The 25,732-nt window shown below is 29.6% G+C and overlaps 1 protein-coding gene across 4 annotated transcripts; it reads right to left on the bottom strand.

Moving 5' to 3' along the window:
* Positions 1-3,312: 3,312 nt before the first annotated feature.
* LOC107432589 (probable LRR receptor-like serine/threonine-protein kinase At1g53430) lies at positions 3,313-19,452 on the bottom strand. 4 transcript variants are annotated; one of them, XM_048465311.2, is made up of 27 exons: positions 19,042-19,452; positions 15,176-15,358; positions 13,948-14,134; positions 13,777-13,848; positions 13,418-13,486; positions 13,216-13,287; positions 12,982-13,053; positions 12,746-12,817; positions 12,569-12,640; positions 12,384-12,455; positions 12,208-12,279; positions 12,043-12,117; positions 11,763-11,840; positions 11,576-11,641; positions 11,289-11,351; positions 11,136-11,174; positions 10,959-11,002; positions 10,493-10,866; positions 9,851-10,046; positions 9,634-9,762; positions 9,385-9,503; positions 8,858-9,068; positions 8,525-8,762; positions 7,968-8,118; positions 5,695-7,662; positions 4,261-4,471; positions 3,313-4,180 (listed from the first exon to the last, which is right to left on the bottom strand). In XM_048465311.2, exons 2-25 carry the CDS (start codon positions 15,291-15,293, stop codon positions 7,264-7,266), a joined length of 3,060 nt encoding a protein of 1,019 aa, XP_048321268.2. In that variant the 5' UTR covers positions 15,294-15,358; positions 19,042-19,452; the 3' UTR covers positions 3,313-4,180; positions 4,261-4,471; positions 5,695-7,263. The 4 variants fall into 4 exon arrangements, with proteins under 4 accessions (XP_048321268.2, XP_060668623.1, XP_060668624.1 ...); XM_060812640.1 differs by lacking the exon at positions 19,042-19,452 and adding an exon at positions 5,306-5,436; XM_060812641.1 differs by lacking the exon at positions 19,042-19,452 and adding an exon at positions 5,391-5,436.
* Between the last annotated feature and the right edge of the window lie 6,280 nt (positions 19,453-25,732).

Here is a 25,732-nt window from a genome sequence, read left to right as displayed (position 1 = left end):
AGACCATGGGGATGATAGTTTTGCATCACTTCAAAAAAATAGGAGCATAAAAGCCTTCCATATTTTCATTGAAAATAGAAATGAACATTAGTTGCTTTCAAAAAAGAGAAAGAAAAAGAAAAAGAAATGCGCATTAATTTATTAGTCTACTATTATTTATGTTAGATTTTTTTGGGTATTTTTTAATAAAAAATAAAAAATAAAATCATTTTTGTAAATAAAGTATGTATGTTAAGTATTTTTATATAAATAAATCTTTTCTTTCTATTAACTCCTATGGACAAGGATCCTCTTCATTTTATGAAAAGGAAAGATTTCAATTTGATTGAAGCATTTTATGCCACAATATATGATATTTATCAAATGGTTAGAATTAAATCCAATCATTTTACTTAAAAGGAAACAATTCTCTAAACTTTTAATAACTTAAAAAAAAACATTAATTTCCTTTTATGGTTTTTTTTTAAAATTATTTTTTTGAATAAAGAACCAAAAAAAAATGATATATTGTCCTCTGTCCAAATCAAATATTGTTACAGCTAATATGTAAACGCTAGCTATTTAAATTAAAGAATATAAACTACTATAAAAAAAAAAATTTACAATTTATCAACCTTTAATAGTTCAAAAAATTTCATAAGTTTCTTTTTTTTTGGAAAAGAAAATTAAAAGGCCACAATTTATTTATTTATTTGAAAAATCTGTTACTGGGTTAGGATGAAGACCATACTTTTTCTTACTTCAATTTCCATACTTAGTTTTACCAAATAAAAATAAATAAATAAAACCCTTACTTGATAATTGTAATGTATACAATATGAATAATATTAAATGCATTAACAACAGCTTAATTATATTAGATTTATACTTATCAATTTTAAAAATTTACTTATCAATATTTAATTTATATTTTTTAATATATTTATTAATAAAAAATAACAATCATAAATCTGTATGATTTTTGTAATCTGAATGAAATATATTTAGAAAACAATTTAAGTAAAGAATTTTTATTTAGTTATATATATTTCTTTTGTTTGGATCTAAGACTTCAATGTCTGGATACGCTTTTAGTAACTTTCCTTTTGTCTTTCTTTGTTTCTTTTTATAGAAATATATATATATATATATATATATATATATAGAGAGAGAGAGAGAGAGAGAGAGAGAGAGAGAGAGAGAGAGAGAGAGAGAGAGAGAGAGAGAGAGAGATTTTTGACATTCCGCGGAACGGTCATTGAAATTCCAAAGGGGAAAAGAGCGTACGGTTAAATATTGGCTGCGCTATATATCGACTTACTCCTACTTCAAAAGAACATTTTTAAAAAATATATTAAAAAAAGAAAAGAAAAGAAAGAAGGCAATAAATCTCCTGTAAATTTAATTTTTAATCTATTAAATTTGTAATTGGCACTATTCTTTTTTTTTTTTTTTCTTTCTTTGGGACAAAGGGAATATTCTTCAGAAAAAAAAAACAAAAAACAAAAAACAAAAAACAAAATGTATTACAAACTTACATGATATTATGGTATTTCTTTTCGTACGAGATCTTAATTTGGACTTTTCGACTTTTTCTTAAAGAAACAATAAATCTTTTTTTTCATTTTGACGAACTTATTCAAAAAGCTTTTCAGCTATTAATATATTTTAAATAACATATATATATATATATATATATGTATGTATATAACTTAAGTGATGGAAAACACATAATCTTTTTATGGAAAAAGTATTAAAATAAAAAAATTTATATTTTATTAATAAATAATCAAAAGGATAATATTTTTTTTGGGGTAATATAATAATGAAAAAAGATATTGCATCCATATCTTTTATATTTGGAATATTTTGCAGCTATAGATTTGGTCCTACATATGACCAGGGCCTTTTGTTCCTATTGTAAAAAGTTGTCTGCTTTTTAGCGGAAAAACAGAAGGGAAAATTAAAAGTTGAGGCTCAATCACATAGGTTTTAAGTCACATAGACGAAGTGTATAAGATTAAAATAAGTGTTGATGCACGAATTGGATCCGTCACGATCTACCGCATAATGAGGTTGAAATCTAAATGTTGGCTGCAAAACAATGGCTGTAAAACAGAAAGAACGTAAAGTTTTTTGGACACCAATATGGTGCTGGTTAAGAATGCTTCGACGCTTAAGTTAGATGGTGCATGTTAAATGTCAAAGACAGAATCTAAGATTTTAGTAAATATGTGCTTGAAGAATAAAAGGGCACTTATATTTTCTGAGTATTAGGCTTCCTTGTTTCTCAAGAAAACCTGTTCATTAACCTAAAAGGTTAGACCATTAAACCTTAAATTAGGAAAGCATTGACTTTTCTAACTCAATCTGATTCAGACGATATTGTTAAGCACAATTTATGAAAGTTTTCTATATTGAATAACTGACACACAAGTCTGGAACACTATCTCTCGGAATGCTCAAAATGGACATTCTCTCAAACAATCTACCCTTTATGCCAGACGCAATAAGATGATTGTCCTTCCAAACATTTCTCTCGAAATATCATTCTGCTTAGTCATCTAAATCAAGATGTTTCTTTCGGAATTCCATAACTAAACCTTATTTATGGCTTTATTGAATTAGAAGGAGGACTTATTGTTCGGAATAAATTATACCTCCAAAAGATGGATTTTACTGATTTTTCCAAACAAGTTTCAATTCAAACCGTCATACATGTAAGTATGATGTGAGTCATCAAAATCAAGATGAAGTAAGTTACCTGCCATCTTCCAATCAGATTAGTCAAATTCAATCAGCTTATGTATGAAACTTTCTCATTTTAATTAGAAAAATCAAACAAATTAATATATATACGATATAAAAAATAATAGAGAAGTTCTCCATTACCTGGATTGCCTCATCAAATTAGAAATTGGAGACTATTATTGGTAGTCGTTGCCTATTCCAAAAAATAAGGGAAGTTTGATTGAATACATTTGTAATTATGTTCAGAAGTTGTAATGATAGCATTTAAATGGATTGTCCTATGAACTTTTGTGCAAAAATTTTGTAGACAACCGATATATATATATATATATATATTGATAAGATAGTTTTCTTTGTACATGCAAAATGTAATTTTTTCTTTGTACATGCAAAATGTAATTATTATTACTATTTAATGTTACGATAATTTGTATAGACCCCGTAGGTTCTTGTTTTTCCTTTGGTTGAATAAACTTTGTCACATATTTTTCATATACTTCATGACAAAAAAAAAATCGTATAATTAAGTATCATGTGATATTTATAGAAATGTTATTAGAAAGAAAAATAAAAATATGTATATATAATTTAAAAGAAAGCTCTTTCAATACATTAGCACAACCAACTTTAAGTACATGTATATAGTGTATGGTTTGTCCCTTTACAAGAACGCAACAAATTTCAAATCAGGAATTTACATTATATAAAAAATTCTAGAGAAGCAAATGCCCATAAGCAAGTCAAAATTGGAGCCTGTTCAAGGTTGAAAATTGTTCATAAAGACATTAAGGCAACCAATGTTCTCCTCGATAGGGATTTAAATGCCAAGATTTCCAACTTTGGTTTGAATAAGCTTGATGAAGAAGTCAACATGCACATCAGTACAAGACTAGCTGAACAGTGTAGGTGAACTTGAGCTGCAAAGGGATATTTCACATTGTGACAAACTAAAGCTACCACTGGTAATTTTAACCCTGCAAATAAGATTGGTGAAGGAAGCTTTGATCCAGTTTGCAAGGTAATATATTTTTCTACTAAACTTTGACTTTCTATTAATAAACTTTACTGATAAGCCAAAGTTTACCAGAAAAATTACTATCTTATATATTGGACCAAAGCCTCCTTCACCTATCTTATTGCAGGGTTAAAATTATCTGTGATAGTTTTGATTTGCCTCAATCAAAAATATCCTTTTTGTTGCTCAAGTCCACCTACATATTTACATCTAGTCTTGTGCTGATATGGGTGTTATCTTTCTTCATCAAGCTTAGCCAAATCAAAGTTAGAGATCTTGGTATTTAAATCCCCATCGAGTGGAGCATTGATTGCCTTAATGTCCTTTTGAACAAAACCTTGATTCCTCTTAAAGATAAGCTAACCCCCTTGGCTACCCCCAAGTATATCGCCTTTCTTATTAGCCAATCCAGCCGATTGGGATTTCCCTTGTTACCTATAAGTTAAAAGTGAAAAGAGAGGTGTCAATTTCCAATCCTGTAATATCGTTCTGAAGCTGTTAGTTAAGCATTTTACCAAAAAGTGCATCGGCAAGGCTATTGATTTTCATGTATTCATACAATAGCAGCAAATGATTTTCTTCAAGGCAGCAACCATAGAACCTCAAAAGTTAGGGTGCTTCAATGCAGGTATCATTCCAACCTTGTTAATAAATTCTCGCTCCCCTTGCTTTTGATTTGGCTGAGAGCTGCTTGACAGCAATTACAGCACCATCTGACAGTATACCCTGAGAATCAAACAGAAAAAATTCGGAATCAACCAATTTATGTTAGTTTATCACGCACTCCAAAACCTTAAAACTATCAAACTAACGAATAATACGATAACAGAAATGGGATTAGCATTTCATAGTCCCAAGATCTTAAATTGTTACAAAGTGAGTTCGATTATATATATATGATCTATATGTTATATAAGATAACATGCCAGACAGTAGACATTTTAAGCTGTAGTTTTTTTTATTTAACCAATATCACTAATAATGTGGCCACATCCAATTTTTATTTGAAAAAGGGAACTGTGTTTACCACCTAATAACAATGTAATCTTTCATCTAAAGCAGGATTAATTTTCAAAGTTTAACTAATGATTATTAATTTTAAAGTTAACTGATGTTTTGTTTTTTTTTTTTTTTCCACTTCTTTTTTTATTATGAAAAAAAAGTTGGTAGGACGGCAAGTTGAAAAGCCTCACTTTAACTGGAACTGTAACTGCGCAATTAGAAAATCCTAGTTCTAAGAGGCGCTTAATATATGTCAGATGGAAAATTCATCTACTTTTTATAATTTATTTACAAAGATTTAGAGAATCAAGAAATAAAAAAAAAAATAAAAAAAAAATACAAAAAAAAACAGTCTTTCTCCTAAACGTTTTTCTATTTTGATTAAAAACTTCTCTTACTCTTTTGGCTATGTTTTTTTGCTTAGGAAAGCGTGGGGAGGATATGTAGGAATTTTGAACTTCTAACAGATCATATGAGAAAAATAAACAATCTTCAGAAAACCCAAATGAGAAAGACAGTCAAAGAGTAAACAAATAAATAAATAATAAAAATGCTTACTGTTTGGGTTCAACGAAAACAGAGGGACAATAAGACAATAGAAGAGAAATGAAAGCAGAGAGAAAAGTACAAAAGCACTATCAACCTTCTCTTGCTTTCCCTGGGTTTCTTAGTGCCCTAACAGCAGAATTCTAAAAAACAAAGGACGAAAATGCAACGCATGAATACTTAAAAACAAAAAAAAAAAAACAAAAAAAAAATTAACAAATTAGAAAACATGAAATGGAACGATTGCAGATCAACTTGAAAGAAAACAAGCAAAGCAAATTTAGTGGCCAAAAAAAAAAAAAATCTAAAAACCAAATTAACTTTTAAGACAATCAAACTAAAACCCAGCAATATTTTGTCTTGGAATAAAAAACTAGAAATGGGAACCTTGAACTGTGTACCTTAATCATTAGGCATTAGCATGAGATCTCCAAACTTAGAAAACCCAAAAACAAGAATAAGAAACAGAGTTGGGAGTGAGTGATATGGTAATGATTACAAAAGAGAAGACACATAGTAGGGAGCGAGTGATTACTAATGGTTATAAAAGAGAAGAAACAGAGAACACGCATAGTTGGGAGTGAGTGATTTGTCAATGGTTATAGAAGAGAAGAAACAGAGAAGGAGCATAGTTGGGAGTGAGTGATTTGTCATGGTTATAAAAGAGAAGAAACAGAAAAGAAAACAGTGTTGGGACTTGGGAGTGAGTGATTGGCAATGGTTATAATACGTCATTTTGTAAAAGGAAGAAACTGGCGCAATAGAGAAGATAACATGTGAAAGGGAAGAAAAAAAAAAAAAAAATGTTCTTTTTATTTTCTTTCCCAAAACCTGAAAGCAATGAATTAAAGGCTTTACTTTCTTTCCCAAAACTTGAAAGCAATGAATTAAAGGCTCATGAATAGGGGTGTGCACATAAAGTAATTTCACACCTATTCCCCCCATGTGGAGTTCTTTATTTCTTTGCTGAAAAAAACCCATATGGAACTGTAGCTAACGAAGAGATGCATGCTAATTTGGGATATGTGATGTGACATGTAATTATTATTATTATTTTTTAAGTAAAAATTATTTCCCCTTTAAATTTTCTTCGTATCATCTCATTCCTAAAAGAAAAAGTATCAGATTTTTTTTTTTTTTTTTCTTCTTTGGTTTATCAAAACTAATGCAAAAATGAAGAAACTGGCGCAGCAGGGGGGGGGGGGGGGGGGGGGGGGTGGGGTGGGGTGGGGTTGGGGTGTGGGTGGGTTAGGGAAATGTTCTTTTATTTTCTTTCCCAAAACTTTAAAGCAATGAATTTAAGGCTCATGAATAGGGGTGTGCACATAAAGCAATTTCACACCTAATCCCTCCATGAAGCCCATGTGGAGTGTTTTATTTCTTTGCTGAAAAAAACCAATATGGAATTTGTAGCTAACATAGAGATGCATGCTAATTTGGGATCAGTGATGTGACATCTAATTACTATTATTATCGTTTAACTAAAAATGTATTTCCCCCTTCAGCAAAAAAAAAAAAATGTATTTCCCCTTTAAATTTTCTTCGTATCATCCCATTGCTAAAAGACAAAGTAAGGCTCGGATTGATAATTTGAAATATTAAATTAAATTATTTAAAACACTACCAAATTTCATTAGATTTAAATCGTTTTAACCCTCCTTTTAACAATAGATGTCAAAAAACAAGAAATCAACTTCCTTTATAAACACAATTTCATCAAATTGTGAAATTCAGAAATGTTATTATAAATAAAAATAATAATTTTAAAAAAAAAAAAAAGAAAGAAAGATCTTTCAATAAATTAGCTCGATCAACATTAAGTACATGTACATATATGGTGTATATTATGTCCCTTTACAAAAGAATGAAAAAAATACTCAAATAAGATTTTCAAAACCCTGTTGTTCATGTAGTCTCTTTTCCTGATCAATTCTGAATTACATTATTTAAAAAATAAAAAATAAAAAATCCTAGAGAAGCTTGCTGGTTGAAGAATTTTCATGTCTATCATCCTTACTCTGGATAGAGAATGAAGAATCAACCCAAGGACCATCCATAGAAATGCCTATTTGGTGACTATCATGTGAGACAGTAGATGATTGTGTCATGCTGTCTTGTGATAGCTTCTCAAAGGCTCTCAACCTTGCATCTTGCTCCACTGAAATCCGCCTCATTATTTGTTCTGGCACCGGAGTCTTCTGTTCCAACATACTCACCACAGAAGTCATGGTTGGCCTGAGTGAGGGAGATGTATTTGTGCACAAAAGCCCCAAGTTTAGCATTGTCAATGCCTCCTCTTTGGAGTAGTTCGAACCAAGACTGGGATCCACTAGATCTAAGAGCTTTCCTCTTTCTTGTAGGACATAGGCCTTCAATTACATGTAAAGAATAACAAATTAAGGAAACATCTATTGCCACAATTAATATGTAATCATAGAGACAATTGCCATACATACGAATCTAAGTGCATAGGTGCTTAAGGGATTTGAAAGACTAGTACAAGTTCTGCTTTGAATCTTTTACAGTGACACTAAGAGTTCCATTTTTCCTGCTTTTATCACCAAGTGTACTACCAAAGCAGTCACAAGGCAAAATCCCAATGCATCTGAATAACCCAATAAATTTGTGCCCTCTAAAAATTAAGCTGAGGAGAAACTACAAAATAGAAACATACCCAATCAAGAAGATATGTGAACTCTTCTTTTGGCCTGTAACTTGTGTTGCTCTTCCCACTCACAATCTCTAAAGCCACAATTCCAAAGCTGTATACATCTGCCTTGTCCGTCAAGTAACCTCTTGTTGCATATTCAGGAGCCATATAACCTCTAAAGACACCATAGACTTCACCAGATTAGTAACAAAACATGTAGCGTGCGATTATTAAATGAAGCAAACTATGACATATAATCCTGATATGTGAAGATTCTACATTGACATAGCAAAAGAGCATCACATAGCAGGTTTTAGATTGCTCTGTTTTCTTGTTAATTTGTTTTCGAAAACTCAAAAGAAAACTTCTGCATATTCTATAAATCCAACCCATCTGTATCTTTTTTTTTTTTTTTTTTTTTTTTTTTTTTGGTGACTAACTTAAAAATCCCAATCCTTCCATTAACATTTGATAACAAACCTGAAGCATATCTATTATATTCAACCTTGTAAAGCCAGGAGATACTAGAATGGTGGAAAGGAAAGAGAGAAGAGAGAGAGAGAGAAAGAGAGAGAGCTCACATTGTTCCAGCTATACGTGTGCTGATATGGGTGTTCTCTTCTTCGTCAAGCTTAGCCAAACCGAAGTCAGAGATTTTGGCATTCAGATTCTTGTCAAGCAGTACATTTGTTGCCTTAATATCTCTATGAACAATTTTCAACCTAGATTCCTCATGAAGATAAGCTAAACCCCTTGCTACTCCCAAGCATATCTTCTTTCTTGTTGGCCAGTCAAGCCTGATTGTTTTTTCCTCATTACCTATAAGTTCAAGGTAAAAGAAAGATGTCAAACTCTATATCCTAAAACATTTCATGGCATAGGTTAGAACTGGAGATGTTAGTCAAGCATTTTACCAAATAGTGCACTTGCAAGGCTATTGTTTTCCATGTATTCATATACAAGCAGCAATTGATTTCCTTCAATACAGCAGCCATAGAGCCTCACAAGATTAGGGTGCTCCAATGCAGATATCATGCCGACTTCATTTATAAATTCTCGGTTCCCTTGCTTTGATTTGGCTGAGAGCTGCTTGACAGCAATTACACCACCATCTGACAACACACCCTGAGAATAAAACAGAGTCAAACTTCAGAATCAAATGTGTTATGTTTGTCTAATACTCACTCCTAAACCTCAAAGCAATCAAAACTAACATATTCTAAGTTAATACAAATGGGATTAGCAGGTCAAAATCTTAAAATGTTAAGTTGTTACAAAGTGAGTTCAACAATCTATACAAGCCAACATACCAGACAATTGACACTTTAAGCTTCGTTTTTTTTTTCTTTTTTTTTTTTCTTTTTTTTTTTTTTTTTTCCCTCTCGTATGCTAACTAATACCAATAATGTGATAACAATGTGGCAGAAAAGTTATTACTTACCTTGTAAACTGGCCCAAAGCCTCCTTCACCTATTTTATTTGCAGGATCAAAATTATGAGTGGCAGCTTTCATTTGTCTTAATGTGAAACGTCCTGTTTGTAGATCTATCCCTCTCAGCTCTGAAAAACAATGGAAAAAAACAGATTGAGTTATATTTCAAATTATGTAATAAATTAATTGCATTGTTTTTCCCTTGCCATGTAAAATAAGATTTAATTAAAATTATTTGAAATTATAATTAATCCTCACCTGGATCTTCGTTTTGTTTTCCCCCCAAGTAACCAGTTATCCGGAGGACTAACAATATCAATATGACAAGCACACATGATGCAGCAACGATGCCGATAATTGCTCCAACAGATAGCCCCTGGCCTTCAACTATGAAATTTTGCAACAAAAGATGAAATGATTTTAGTGACGAAAGCAAGGAATCAGAAAATCTTAGCAAAGTGAAGGAATTGCTTACTTTTTGTGATGGTAATAGCAGATATAAGAGGTCCATAAACACCCGCATAAGGAATTGCACTGGTCCCTTTTCCTACCCAGTATAAGTGGATCTCCAGAGTGCTACCATGAACTGTAGCATCAAACGTCTCGGTCACACTTTTTCCAACTCCTCCAGCTCTTTCCACAATATTGTAATCTTTCAAAACTACATTCCCCTGTGCAAAAGTTGAATTAGAACTTCACTTGCTTTTGTGAAAATGTCATATTAAACTTTTAAGTTGATCGCAACTAGTATTACATAAAGATATTCGTAACTTTTGATTTGTTTTCTTGGAACACAAAACTTGGAATTTCTATAGAAAAAATATCCATAACACTTTTGACACAAAGCTTTTACTTTATTTTTGCTAACTAGTGAGAATTTTGTTTTATAAATTTTCTCTTCAAAGCCAACTTAAATTATTGTGTTTTGTTGTGACATTTGACTCCCTTTCATATCCAATATTTGGGATTGAATATTGGATATACAATCATAATGCAAATAACAAATGAATTATAAAGAGTACTGAAGAAAGGAGTTCGAAAAGATATATAGAAAATGGACTCGGAATTTATGGTGTATATATATATATATATGTATATATTATTCTTTTCCACACACCTGAATTGAGACATCAAATATGCGTCTTCCCCAACTGCTAAATGTCTGGTTATCGGTGAACATAATTTCAGCGAAGTGGAGCTGCACTTTGTACCTACCCTTTTGCAAGCAAAGGCCATAGTACTTGAGAGATAAAGGGGCAATTCGAGCTGTATTATATATTTCTGCATCGGTCTTGAGAGAAAATATGTTTGTTGGTAGGAAATCTGGAGATTGGTTATCTTCATCATCCATGTAGACTCCTGTACTGCTGTAACCCCATTTCTGATTCACAGAAACAAAGTTCGATATACCATCAGGTCTTTTGTCCTGTTCATACTGGTTGCCATTATGACTCAGACTGTCTCCTCCACAATTTATAAATAAAGACTTATCTGCAGGTTTAACAAGGTATTAGTATTATATATATACACATTATCAAGCAGCTTGATTTTTCAGTGGAAACTAATCTTTATTATGTACTTACGCCTTTGTGTTTCAGGACAGGGGAGGTCCTTTGTCAAGCACCACCTGTTTTGTCAAAAATTATTGCTTAGTCTTTTCATGCTATAAACTAATTACAACTCAGATTTAGGAACTTTCAGCATGAGTAGTTGAAAATTTAAAACAATTCCTGTTTTTATAACAAAGGAGAGAGACTTACGATTGAGTCTCGAAAGATGAGTAACTAGAAACTAGATTCCTGTTCGAAGAATTAAGATAGTTAATAGGAAAATTATGTAGAAATTACTTCGAAGACAAGAAATAGAAACACAGGAAGGAAAAACCTTTTCCTCAGGTACTACTACTAACTTACAAGTTCAAAAATGTGCAATCAACTGAAGATGGCCTTTCTGTAAAATTGTTGTAAGATAAATCCCTGAAAAAAACATATAATTTGCCATATGACAATTTTCATAAATTTGTTGGTTCATAATCATTTTAATTAATATATATTGTTTCATGATATAATTGATCATATTAATCCGTGAAAATAAAGTTGATTAAATTCAAGAAAGCTATACAAAATTAAACAATAAAAAAATTAATAACACATTTAACATTTAAATAAAAATAATAATTAATAGAATAATAGAGACTTACCAGTTCCTCTCCCCATTAGTAATCCAAGACCAGTCGACTTTAGAGAGTGAATTGTTGGTCAAAAATCTGCATCCATGGAAATATATATGTTCTTGCTATTTAAATTATCTTTATGATCTCTACCAAAGAAAAAATAGAAAAAAGAAATACTTGAAGCTAATGAAGAATTTATGAAAACGAAACTTACACATGCTTTTGTTTCCCAGTTCCAAGACTTTTAAGCGTATCTGGAATCTCACCAGTCAAATTATTGAAGCTTAGATCCCTGAAAATAAGGAAAATAAATTTCTCACCGCCTGGACATTTGTCTCCACAAGTTACAGAATATATATGATACAAACAAATTCATTAATTAATTAAGCAAAATGTTTTCGTCAATTAATATCTTTTAATGAAGATTAATGCAGTGCATTGCAATGTACTTAAAATAAAACCAAGCCATTGAGATGGTCATGGCCTGCACTTACAGGGTATTTAGATCTGTCATATTCTGCCCAATAAAACCAGGAATTGAACCAGTAAGTGAGCAATTTCTCAGTATCCTGAACCACAGAAGTGAAATCAAGATTAAGTTTTGGGAAGATTAAAATAATAATCCTTAAATTCAAACAAAGAGAACTTTGAAAACTCACAATCTTTTTAATTTAGTCACATTCTTCAAATCGGGAAAAGTCATAACCGGTCCGGTCAAATCAGATATCCTTCTGATAAAGTAAAACAATATAGAGTCCTAAAAGTTAGTTTTATTTTTATCTCCAAAAAGTAAATCCGAAATATCTACAAATAGATAGTAGTGAAATGCTCTCACAATTGAACCAAGTTTGATAACAATGATATGTTAGAAGGAATAGGGCCCTCCATAGATGTTCCTTGCATATCTCTGCAACCAAACAAAAATCCTATTACATACAAACTCTACTTCTCATAGAGGAAGATGGTATAAATAGCAGACAAAAGAGATAAAAGCGTAATTTATGCAGTTAATTTACTCACAGTCTGTCGAGTTTGGTCCAATTTCCAATAAAACTAGGTATGCTTCCTGTTATTTTGTTCCCATCTATCCTACTGTTTTCAATGAAAAAAACATCAGAAATATATATATATATATATATATATATAATCATAAAGTAGGCATCCATATATACGACCATGATATATTTGGTTACTTACAAATCAGTTAGGTTCTTTAGATTTCCAAGTGTTGGTGGAATTGTTCCTGTAAAATTGTTTGCAGATAAGACCCTGCATAATAAACAAGAAAGTGGTATAAGACATTAGATTCATCAAATTCTAATTGCTATAAACGATATATGATTATTGTTTATTGATGAAGCAAAGGAGTAACTTAATAATAATTAGGTTGGCGAAAAAAAAAAGATATTAAGATGGTTAATTAGTAGTCTTACAATCTTTCCAAATTTCTCAAATTCCCAATCTCTTCTGGAAGAGAACCTCCAAGCTGATTCTGTTCCAATACCCTGTAAAATTTAATACAATTTATATTAAACAAATTGAAAATCAAGTCCATACATTCATTAATTAATTACATTTTCTTTGTTTGATTATGATATCCAAGTCTCTCAAGCCGTTGCATATATATATATATATATATATATGTACATATATATTTTTATACTTACAGCACTCTGAGAGTAGAAATGTCACCAATTTCCTTAGGAATTGTGCCAGTGAGTCTGTTACCCAAAAGTGATCTGCAACATATTTATATTAATAAGTTTTATGTACATTCACATGCATTTTTATGCATGTATGCATGGCTAATGCCTAAGAATTTCATATATATATATATATATATATACACACATAGATATAATTGCTTACAAAATGCGAAGGGGAGCACGAGACAAACTTGCAGGGATTGATCCACTAATACTATTGCGAGTGAGATCTCTGCAATTTATACATAAAGTAAAATGGTGATCTTTCTCAATGTCAATAAAAAGGGTAAAAATATTTATTACAAGGAAATGTTTTTTTTTTTTTTTTTTTTTTTTTGGTTTTCCCCTCTTTCATATCCCTATTATCTAAATCTTGTAATAAATGAGAAAAGCAGATGAATTAGTGATATTACATAAGTTGAATTATGTGTTGGCTTTGATATTCATCGTTGGACCTAATTCTTATCAATTCTATCTTTTGGATTTATTTGATGCCTTAATAACATATATTTAGTCACTCACAGTTCTTCTAGAGAAGTAAGATTTCCAAATTCTGCCGGTAAATCCCCAGTTAAATTGAGGCCTTTCAATTGGCTGTCATAACAAATTTCAATTAAAAACATGATATATTAAAAAAAAAAAATCATTTAACTTTAAAATTAATAATCTAAATTCCAAATTAAAGCTCATTACATGGTTTTGACGTGGCAAACGGAGCTATTTTGAGAAGAACAAACGCACGTGACATTGCCAAGAACGGAGGTTTTCGCAGCTACCTTGGTGACATTAAAATCTTCAGCTATTCGGTTGCAAGAAGTTTCGCTCACGTTCCAAATATTTTCCAATTTAAGTGCTTTTGAAATTGCTTGCAGACTTCGCACTGTACTTAAATTCATACGTTTCATTTCATATTAATACATGACCATTTCATTGATACATATATGTATATATATATATATATATTATGAACGATTTCATTAGTTAGCTAACTACTAATAGCACACAAGGAATGCATTTAGGTAATACCCTTAATTAACTAATTCTAAACTTTTTAAAACAAATATAAAATAAAAATATACAAATCGAAATCATTATAGTGTTTTCGAAATCATAATAATGTACTATGTCATATTATAGTGTATCTCTTCCATTCATTGTATCCAATATCCAATGTACACATCAACGATCTATACATTGTCACGCAACGTCAAAATAAGTCATATAGTCCAATTTATAAATATCGTGTGTCACTATCTAATTTGCCTACAAAAGTTATACAGGTTTTTGGACCTTTGGGCCAGGAATAAAATCTCAAGTTTGGCCCGCCATAACCAACTTTTGCCTTGCCTTCCACTTTCTTTTTATTTTATCCTCTTAAAGATAAGGTCAATAAGAACAAAAATAAAAGAGTGCGATCTCTCTTGCTCTCTGTTGGCCTGGATATAATTCATCACAAGGTGAGGGAAAATTGATGATGCCTAATTTCATCCTAATTCCGTAAACCTCATTAAATTGCCATAAAAAGATACATTTCACGTTTAGCCAAGAGTAAAGAAGCAAACTAGCCAGTTCCAAGAAAACCAATTTAGTTGTTCCATAAACTATAACAAAACTTCCCAAGGAAAAGCTCAATCTTTCCTCAGAAGGTCATTTCCTTCATCTTAGAAAGAAAAGTAGATTGAATATGAAAATCTCAAAATTGAAAAAAAAATAAAAATAAAAATACAAAGGGACAGCATAACTAACAAATTTAATTTCTTTTAAAATCTCGTTATAAAATCTCGAAAGTTATTTCTTAAAGTTTAAGAGAAGATCTATCCCAAGAAGATACTTATAAACACAATGCTTTATAAAACAGAAATACTAACTAAAAAAAAAATTGATTTGCAGCCAAATTTCAGATTACTCGATGAAAGTGTACCTTCATCTTGGGGAAGAAGTTGAGCATGAATGCCAAACCCAGTGAAACAATTCCATACCACAATCCCATAAACCAAAATTGGAACAATCTTGCAGCTACAGGTCGAAAATACACCCATTTTCCTCTTTCACAAAACGCTAGCAAGATTTTTTTTTTGTTTTTGGGTGTTCAACCAAATTGATCCTGCGTATATACAAGGACGGGGACCGAAGCGTGTATGTCAGACTAAAACAGAAAAAAGAGAGAGAGCGTCTAGAATGGTAGGAGTGGTTTGGTTTTGAAGGAAGAGGCATAATTAGTCAAGAGGGAATAGTCAACCAAGAAAAAGTGTTTTCCTTTTTTTAATTTGGAAACAATTGGAGCAATGAAATCATATTGTTAATTGAGGTAACAAATTAATAAAAAGTTGAAATTTAATAAGAGAAAATGGAAGCCGCCTAGATGGAAATGCATGAATTATGTGTGCGTTTATATTTTTAATTCATGGAATTGTCTTTGATTGAACATACTGTTTGTCTTTGACTTGTCACCGACATTATTATTTGAGTTTGTATGCATATATTTAATAAGGTAGGGTCATCAACCTGTTATTTTAAATTGGAAAAGAAACAAAAAAAGAAAAAAAAAACAAATAAAAATAAGAAAACAAAACAGGATAAGGGGAAAAAAAAAAAAAAAAAGTTAAGCACCATAAGCTAATGGGTTTCGTTAGAAAGAATTAATTATTAGTATTTAGGTGGACTACGTCTCTTTCTCAGAATCAATCAAGGCATACTAATTCAGGAAATATTGAACTTTAGTTGATGGCAAATATTTCGTCACATGTCTTAATTCATTCGATTCCTTTCAAATATATCTTAATTAATTGTTATCTTGACGATAGGCTGTTATAAATAGTTTGCTTAGTTTTCTTTATATATGTATATATATATATATATATATTAAAATTTGCTTAGGTTTTGATTCGTACAAAGTTGGTGAAATAGATCAAAGAATTGACTCGGAATATTTCCTAAAAGAAGAGCGATTCCTTGAGACTTTTCCAAACCTTTGACTGATTATTTGCCCAGATACCATTTGAGGTTAAATAAATTACTTAATCAAATTTGTTGACAATTCTTAAGACTTCATGCAGCCGAATTGAGAGACAAATGGAAATAAAAAATTTTAAAATTTAATAAAATAATATAATGAAATTTTATTTATTTTCCTTTGGTATTTTTCTAGCACTAATAAACTCATTAAAAAATATTCCATCTGGACTCTTGAAACTTTTATTAATTTCAATTTAATTTCTAAATTTTAAAAATTACGATTAAGGCTTCTACGAAGAGCGTTGCTAAAATTATTTTAAACTATGTGAACAAAATAATAGTGAAAAAAAATGACAGCTATTTTCATTTTAAAAAATCAAATTGTATTTAAATTAAATTTCAAAAAAATAAATAAATAATATTAACCTAAGTCATTACAACCGAAGAAGTGTAATATTTTACCCGTGAACCCCCCTAATAGTTTGTTTTCAATAGTTTACCACTAGTTCAATGATAAATGACACAAATGAGTGGCTATACCTAAATTATAGTTTCTTTTTGTGTATATAAAAAAAAAAACCCACAAAATAATAAAGGCAATTAGCATTTATGCTTCCTCAATTAATAAGCTTTTGCACTTTAATTCTTAATTTTATTTTTGGTACTTTAATCCTAAACTTCTTTTTTTTTTTTTTTTAACAATTTGATTCTATAACTAATTTTTTTAATCTATCTTTAGCAGTTTTAAGGCGTTTGATACAATGATTTATAGGTCTTTTGGTGTTGTCACATTTTCTAATTTCATTATTTTAGTTGCAGTAAATATAATGCATGCCTCATAAACTGTTAAAAAATAGATCAAAAAATGATTAAGAACCAAAATGCAAATAAATTTAAAATTTAAAAATCAAAAATTAAAGTGCAAACTTAATTATTATTATTATTATTATTATTTTTCTTGAAATGGCAAAACCTTAATTATCAAAAGCGTGCAAGTGCTAAAAACGCATAAAAGAAATAAATAAAAGTGCAAAATGAAAGAAAACCTTACGTTATTTCTTTAGCCCAATATACGTGTACTGTTGAAAGCGGGCCTTACCCTGAGCCCCCCACCAACATGGTGTTATAAATGTCAGCCCAAAAATCTAGGCCCAGTCTTGTGCTTGGTCTGAGTTAGCACAACAACAATGGATATGACGCCTCGAACGGACCAAAAAAAAGAATTGGGTTTCTGTTTTCGGTATTATTATTATTATTATTATTATTATTATTTTGGTAAAGTAAAAAAAGCAGCGTAAAATTTTGAGTGTTGTTATCTTCAAAACCAAAATCTCTCTTCCCACCGCAAACTTTGTGAAATGACTAAAAACTCCTTTGGCTTCATTTCAATTTCTATTTTTCTTTAGTTTTCTAATTGAATTTCTTTTTTATTTAGGGTTTTATTTTATCTATGAAGCATCTGCATTGATAACATCCAGCAGCCTTCCTGGATTTTATTTTATTTTTTTATCCTTTAAAGTATCTAATTATTGTTATTATTATTTTGAGAATTTTATTCTCTTCCCAAAATAGGTTAATTTTCTAAATGTCACAGTCATTGTGTTGGTTAGATGGATGGTGTTGGTTGCCAAATTTTGAGTTTGGATACAAAAAATCATAAGATAAGATAACAAAGAAAATTTTATTAAAAAATTTAAATGGAAAAAATAATGAAAATAGAAGGGTTTTTAGTAATTTTATATTAATTTGCAGTGTTAATAGCAATTTTGGCCGTGCCAAAAGAATGACCCAAAATTTTTCCATGTTTTAAATTGAAAATAGAAATGCACATTAATTGCTTTCAAAAAAAAAAATCAAAAGAAAAAAAAAAGAGCACATTAATTTATTAGTCTACTCATATTTATGTTAGATTTTTTTTTATTTTTTTTTTGGGTAATTTTTTACAAACAAACATTAAAAGCTAAAATCATTTATGTAAATACTGTATCTATTTTTATATAAATAAATCTTTTCTTTCTATTTTAGTTTTATCGACTTCTCTTAGAACTTTTTTTTTTTTTTTGGTCAAATTAGTTTCTGAGTTATGTATGAAGACCACACTTTTTCTTCAACTTCCATGCTTGTAATATGTACAATATGAGTAATACTAAATGCATCAACAACAGCTTATATTAGATCTGTACTTATCTGTTTAAAAAATTATTTATCTATATTTAGTTTATATTATTTGATATGTTAATTGGTGAATAAATAACAACAACAAAGTTAATGTTCGCAACATCACTATTCTGTATGAAAATTTCATCTTATTCATCCTTAAACCAACCCTCATTCCTTCCTAATTCCTAAACCAATATCCTTAAAACCCAAATGAGAAAGACAGTCGAAGAAACTTTAAAAAATTAAAAATAAAAAAAATAATAAAAAAATAATAATAAAAAAAAAAAAAAGAAAGACTGCTTACTGTTTGGGTTCAACGAAAACAGTGGGACAATAAAACAATAGAAGAGAAATGAAAGCAGAGAGAAAAGTACAAAAACACTATCAACTTTCTTTCGCTTTCCCTGGATTTCTCAGTGGCCTAACAGCAGAATTCTAAAAAACAAAGGACAAAAAAGCAACCCATGAATTTTTCAAAAAAAATAAATAAATAAATAACAAATTAGAAAACATGAAAAGGAATGATTGCAGAAACTTGCGGAAAAAGCAAGAAAAGCGAATTTAGTGGCAAAAAAAATAAAAAATCTAAGCTTTTGAGACGATCAAACTAGAACCCAGAAATATTTTGTCTTGGAATGAAAAAACTAGAAATTGGAACAACGAACTGTGCACCTTAATCTACAGGCATGAGCGTGAGATCTCCAAGCTCAGAAAACCCAAAAACAAGAATAAGAAACAGAAGGGGGAGTGAGTTGTTTGGTAATGGTTACAAAAGAGAAGAAACATAGTAGGGAGCGAGTGATTAGTAACGGTTACAAAAGAGAAGAAACAGAGAAGAAGCATAGTTGGGAGTGAGTGATTGGTAATGGTTACAAAAGAGTAAAAACAGAGAAGAAAACAGAGTTGGGACTTGGGAGCGAGTAAATTGGTAATGGTTATAATAAGTCATTTTGTAAAAGCACGAAACTCTCGCAATAGAGAAGACAACATGTAAAAGGAAAAAAAAAATTGTTCTGTTTATTTTCTTTCCCAAAACTTGAAAGCAATGAATTAAAGGCTCATGAATAGGGGGTGTGCATATAAAGCAATTTCACACCTCATACCTCCATGAAGCCCATGTGGAGTTCTTTATTTCTTTGCTAAAAAAAACCCATATGGAGTTTGTAGCTAACAAGAAGATGCATGCTAATTTGGGATATGTGATGTGACATGTAATTATTATTATTATTATTTTTTAACTAAATATTATTTCCCCTTTAAATTTTCTTCATATCGTCTAATTCCTAAAAGAAAAAAGATTGAGTTTTTCTTCTTCTTCTTCTTTTCCCCGTTTATCAAAACTAATGCAAAATTGACTTTAATTAATTAATTTGAACTAAATTAAATTTTCAAATCATATATAATAAGGCTCGGATTGATAATTTAAAATATTAGATTAAATTATTTAAAACTGTACCCAATTTTATTAGATTTAAATCGTTTCAACCCTCCTTTTAACAATAGATGTCCAAAAACAAAAAATTAACTTCCTTTATAAAAACAATTTGTATATGAAATCATCATCAAGCAGCTTGATTTTCAATGGAAACCAATCTTTATTATGTACTTACGCCTTTGTGTTGCCGGGCAGGGGAGGTCATTTGTCAAGCACCACCTGTTTTGTCAAAAATTATTGCTTAGTCTTTCATGCTATATAATAATTACACCTCAGATTAAAGAACTTTCAGGATGAATAGTTGAAAATTTAAAACAATTCCAGTTTTTATAATAAAGAAGGGACTTACGACTGATTCTCGAAAGATAAGTAACTACAAACCAGATTCCTGTTAGAAGAATTAAGATAGTTAGTAGGATAATTATGTAGAAATAACTTAGATGACAAGAAAGAGAAACTTATGCCTGAGGTAATGCCTTAAGTGCTAACGTACAAGCTCATAGATGCGCAATCAATCGAAGATGGCCTTTCTGTAAATTTGTTGTAAGATAGATCCCTGAAAAACATATAATTTTGCCATGACACTTTTCATAAATTTGTTGGTTCATAACCATTTTAGTTTAGTATATTTGGAGTTTAATTTATCACATTAATCCGTGAAATAAAGTTGATCTATTCAAGAAAGTTATACAAAATTAAACTATAACAACATTAGTAACACATTAACATTTAAAGGGGGGAAAAAAAAAGATTAATAGAATAATAGAGACTAACCAGTTCCGATCTCCACTAGTAATCCAAGACCAGTCAACTTTGGAGAGTGAATTGTTGGTCAAAAATCTGCATCCATAGAAAGATATATATGGCATTTAAATTATCTTTGTGATCTCTATCAAAAAAGAAAAGAAAGAAATAGTTGAAGCTAATCAATGCTTCATGAAAATTAAACTTACACATGCTTTTGTTTTCCAGTTCCAAGATCTTTAAGTGTCACTGGAATCTCACCAGTCAAATTATTGAAGCTTAGATCCCTAAAAATAAGCAAAACAAATTTCTCACTACTTAGACATTTGTTTCCACAAGTTACAAGTTACAAAATATATGTAATATAAATAAATTCATTACTTAAGCAAAGCGATTTTGTTAATTTAATGCAGATTGCCGCAGAGCAGTACAATGTACTTAAAATATAACTGAGCCATTAAGATGGTTATGGCCTGCACTTACAGGGTATTTAGATAAGTCATATTCTGCCCAATATAGTCTGGAATTGAACCACTAAGTGAGCAATTTCTCAGTATCCTGAACCACATAAGTGAAATCAATATAAAATTTTGAGAAAATCAAAATAATAACCCTTCAATTCAAACCAAGAACTCTGAAAACTCACAATATTTTTAATTTAGTCACATTCTTTAAATCAGGCAAAGTCATAACTGCTGATCCAGTCAAATCAGATATCCTCCTGCTAAAGAGAAATAGAGTCCTACAAGTCAGTTTTATTTTAATCGCCAAAAGGCAAAACCAAAATATCTACTAATAGGTAATGGTGAAAAATGCTCTCACAATTCTTCCAAGTTTGATAACAATGATATTTTAGAAGGAATAGGGCTCTCCATAGATGTGCCTTGCATATCTCTGCAACTAAACAAAATCTTGTTACATACAAACTCTATTTCACAAAAGTGATAATAAAGTAATTAATGCAGTTAATTTGCTCACAATCTCTTGAGTTTGGTCCAATTTCCAATAAAACTAGGTGTGCTTCCTGTTATTCTCTTCCCATCTATCTGACTGCAGACCATGAAAAAACATAAGTATATATATATATATATTCATAAAGTAGGTAACCATATATACGACCATGATAAATTTTGTTACTTACAAATCAGTTAAGTTCTTTAAATTTTCAAGTGTTGGTGGAATTGTTCCTGTAAAATTGTTTGCGGACAGGAAACTGCATAATAAACAAGAAAGTGGTATCCGATATTTTCATATTTTGAACTTTCGATATTTTTTTTGATATTGAGATTTTAAACCTTAATTTTTGCTTTCAGTATAATTTTTTTAGTCTTAAAAAAAATGCAATGTAAAATTTTTCCATATTTTAATTGAAAACAAAAATGCACATTAATCGCTTTCCAAAAAAATCAAAAGAAAAAATAGAAGCACATTAATTTATTAGTGTACTCATATTTATGCTAGAATATTTTTTTTTTTTGTACTTTTTTACAAACAAACATTAAAAAATAAAATCATTTATGTAAATACAGTATGTATGTTTATATAAATAAATATTTTCTTTCTGTTAAGCTTGATCGACTTCTTGTAAAAATATTTTATTTTTCTGACCGATTAGTTACTGTATGGATGAGGACCACATTTTTTCTTAGTCTAATTTCCATAGTTGTAATACATACAATGACAATTCCTGTCCCAAGAACTCTTCTAAAATCTTCCATGTGGTCCCACTTAATGAAATCTCACTGAGCAATCCCTAAAAAATACTCAATAGAACTTTACTTAAACTATGGAAGCAACATACGCAAAACAAAAAATATGTTAATACAAAGATGGATCACTGAGCAATCCCTGAAAAATACTCAATAGAACTTTACTTAAACTATGGACAAACAACATACACAAAACAAATAATATGTTAATACAAAGATGGAGCTATAATAGCATGCAAAAGTCATAACTACAGTTCATAACTACAACTTCTCATATTATAGGTCATAACTACACATATATAATATGGTCAATACTATGTTAAATATATAGATCAAAGCATACTAAAAATATTTGAAAATTTTAAAAGTACAATTGATACAAATAAGTCTAGAAGAATAAGGATAAATAAAGAAAGATAAATACTGTTGCTACTGTGAGAAGTACGAAATAACAAACGGTGTGCGAGTTAGACTGTCAGCTAACTGCTTGAACCTAGAAAAATAAATTTAAAACAAATAAAATATGAAATAAAAATATCTTATTGATAGGAAAATAATACTTTATTTACGTAAAACTTTCACTCAAAATATTTTCATTCCACTCTTTTGAAAGATTCTCCACTTAAAAATCATTTTACAAAATCCAAACTTATACCCCAAATTAATATCATAAAATTGATGCTCAAATAGTATAAAGTAAATGATCATTAAAATATTATACATTGTTTTAATATATAAATATTGAGTATAAAATAATATAAATACAATTTCACAAAATAATTATGAAAGTGTAGTAAAAACAATAAATATAAGAAAAATCAATAATATAATCAGAAACATAAATAATGTATCATATGATATACCCGGCACTACCACATAGTCCACGATTTCTCATAACACCATCGAATAGTTCAAAAAAAAAAATTAAACCTATGAGATAAATCCACCTCACGACCTTTAGCGTTCTAAGGCGACATGGTATTATAAATCTGTGGGTAAACCCAGCCTTATGACTCTTAACATACGAAAAATATCATATCAATAATAAATCTGTAGGATGAACTCAATCTCATAACCTTTAGCATACGACATGTATTGTGGCAAACCTGCACAATATAATATAATAGTGATCCGATATACTGGTACTATATAGCACACCAATTAAAAATAAACAATGCAGTATCCATAAAACAATCTTTGTAAGATTATACATTTCCAACAAATATTATATCATAAAACATAATTTAATATTCAAATCTAACCATTTGTTTAAATATTCTAAATTTTCGAATCATCTTTTCATGTCAAAACTATAAATATCACAGTAAAATATATATATAACTATAAATCATTTTTAAGTACATAAAATTATAAAACACTTAAACATATTTAAAAACATATGATTGTTAATTTGCTTTCTCAAAATTAATTATTTGCTAAAACTATTAAAACCTCAACTCAAATATTAAGATATTTAAATACCATGATCCACAAGTCTATAATGAACTATGTAAAATTAGAAACTATTTAAAATATTGCCAAAAGTCACATAAAATAATAACATATATATGTAAAAACAGATATTCATATATGTATAAAATAAACATTTAAATTAAACTATACATATATAAAATATACAAACCATATATATTGTAATGGCATGCCTAAAAATATTTAAAAATATAATCACTCATAAATATCACTGATGCTCACTCTTGCTTCTCTGCAGAGTCACTTCCAAATTTACTATCGATGTCTGTAATATAATAAAATATTTTTTAGACTCTAACAACTAAACAAAAGACATAGATGTGCATCAATATCTTAAAGTAGTTTATACAACTATAAAATTAAATAAATTGGTCATCAAGCAGTTCAATTATACCGCGAATCCTTAAGATCCGATGTTTAAATTTGGGCTTTTCATTCGAAGGTCAATTTTATGAAATTGAACCTTTAAATGGGTTCTATTAATATCTAAATACACTAATCTAATCTCAATTTGTCTAATTTAATCAATTTTTGTCCAAACACAATTCAATTTTTTCCACTATTTAACTAATTGATCCAAAAATGAAAAAATTATCAAACGATATCCAAAATTTACAAACGTTTATGTTAATGAAAAGCCCAAGAGATAAAGAATACAATGGTTTACTCATCTCGGTCTAAAAGTATCATTGGTGGCTAGAAAACTTGTCGCAAAACTTGGTCAAACCTTCTGTTGATGTATCTCTCAAACGGTGAGGAATCTTGATAAACAGAGCATGAAAATGAGTTTAAAGGGTTCGAAAAAGAGAGGAATAATGTGTGGATTGGCTTGGAATGGCCGACAAATGGCCAAACAGCCGAAAAGCGCTAAACAGCCATCGTTGGCTTCAAATGGCCGATCTCGACACATCGATCGGCGGTTTGGTCGAAAATTTGGCCAAAGTGGTCTTCCAGATATGGGTAATCTGGGTGATTGGTGCATGTAGATAGATGGTAGCCAAAATTTGAAAAAACGGCGGTTATTAGAAATTTGATGTGCCATCAGTTTATAAACTTGTGTCGACATACTCTATAAAATGGTATACCACCAATCAAACTAAAATATTAATCATACAAAAAGTCAAACTTAAAATCTACAAATTGTCATTTCTCATAACAAAATGTCACATACAATATATAAATAATACTCAATGCATCAACCACAACTTATACATACAATAATTTATTTATCCATATTTAATTTATATTATTTAATATAATAATCAGTAAATAAATAACAATAACAACATTAATGTTAATGTTTATGTTTGCAACATCACTCCTCCGTATGAAAATTTCATCTTCTTCATCCTTAAACCACCCCTCATTCCTTCCTAAGTCCTAAACCAATATTCAAAAAAAAAAAAAAAAATTAAAAACAAAACGCCAAAGGGGCAAATTAACAAAAGAATTAATAATATATATATATATATGTACTTTCTTTGGTGAATAATTTTGTATATTTTTTTTAGTATATTCATGCATGCTAGGTTAATTGTTTAATTTTTTGTAATTTACTGCCGTCAAAGTGATTTTATACATATATCTATATATATAATTATTCTCTCATTTAAATAATAAAATTTTTATCAATATTTCTAATTGAATTTTTTAATGGTTAATATTTAAAAATACATTTAAAATTTATACAAAACTGATAGCGTTATTTTCACCTTATATAATTTTAATATTTTAATACATTTACATACTAAAACACATTTATATAAAACTTCAAACATATTTTTAAACTTCAATTATTAAAAATATCCAAAACTAATAAGTAAAATACTGATGAAAAATTCATTAATATATCCTAATGAGAAATTATATATATATATATATATAGAAAATTTCAACTAGACAAATCAGACATCTTATATTGCTCAAATAGGATCCAATATAAGTAAATCCTTGTGATAATTACTCTTCAATCTCTCGGTACTGA

The sequence above is a fragment of the Ziziphus jujuba genome, chromosome 11 (assembly GCF_031755915.1).
Source record: "Ziziphus jujuba cultivar Dongzao chromosome 11, ASM3175591v1".
Taxonomy (NCBI): Eukaryota; Viridiplantae; Streptophyta; class Magnoliopsida; order Rosales; family Rhamnaceae; genus Ziziphus; species Ziziphus jujuba.
This window is presented reverse-complemented; position numbering and strand designations above follow the sequence as displayed.

Bases quoted from the DNA above. Each gene is read 5' to 3' on its own strand.
- LOC107432589 (XM_048465311.2), bottom strand. From the start codon at position 15,293: ATGGGTGTATTTTCGACCTGTAGCTGCAAGATTGTTCCAATTTTGGTT. The intron at 8,763-8,857 runs GTAAAATGCTTG...TTGAACTTATAG, and splicing joins CCTTGCAAGTGCACTATTTG to GTAATGAGGAAAAAACAATC. The intron at 8,119-8,524 runs GTGAGCTCTCTC...TGGTGTCTTTAG, and splicing joins ACACGTATAGCTGGAACAAT to AGGTTATATGGCTCCTGAAT.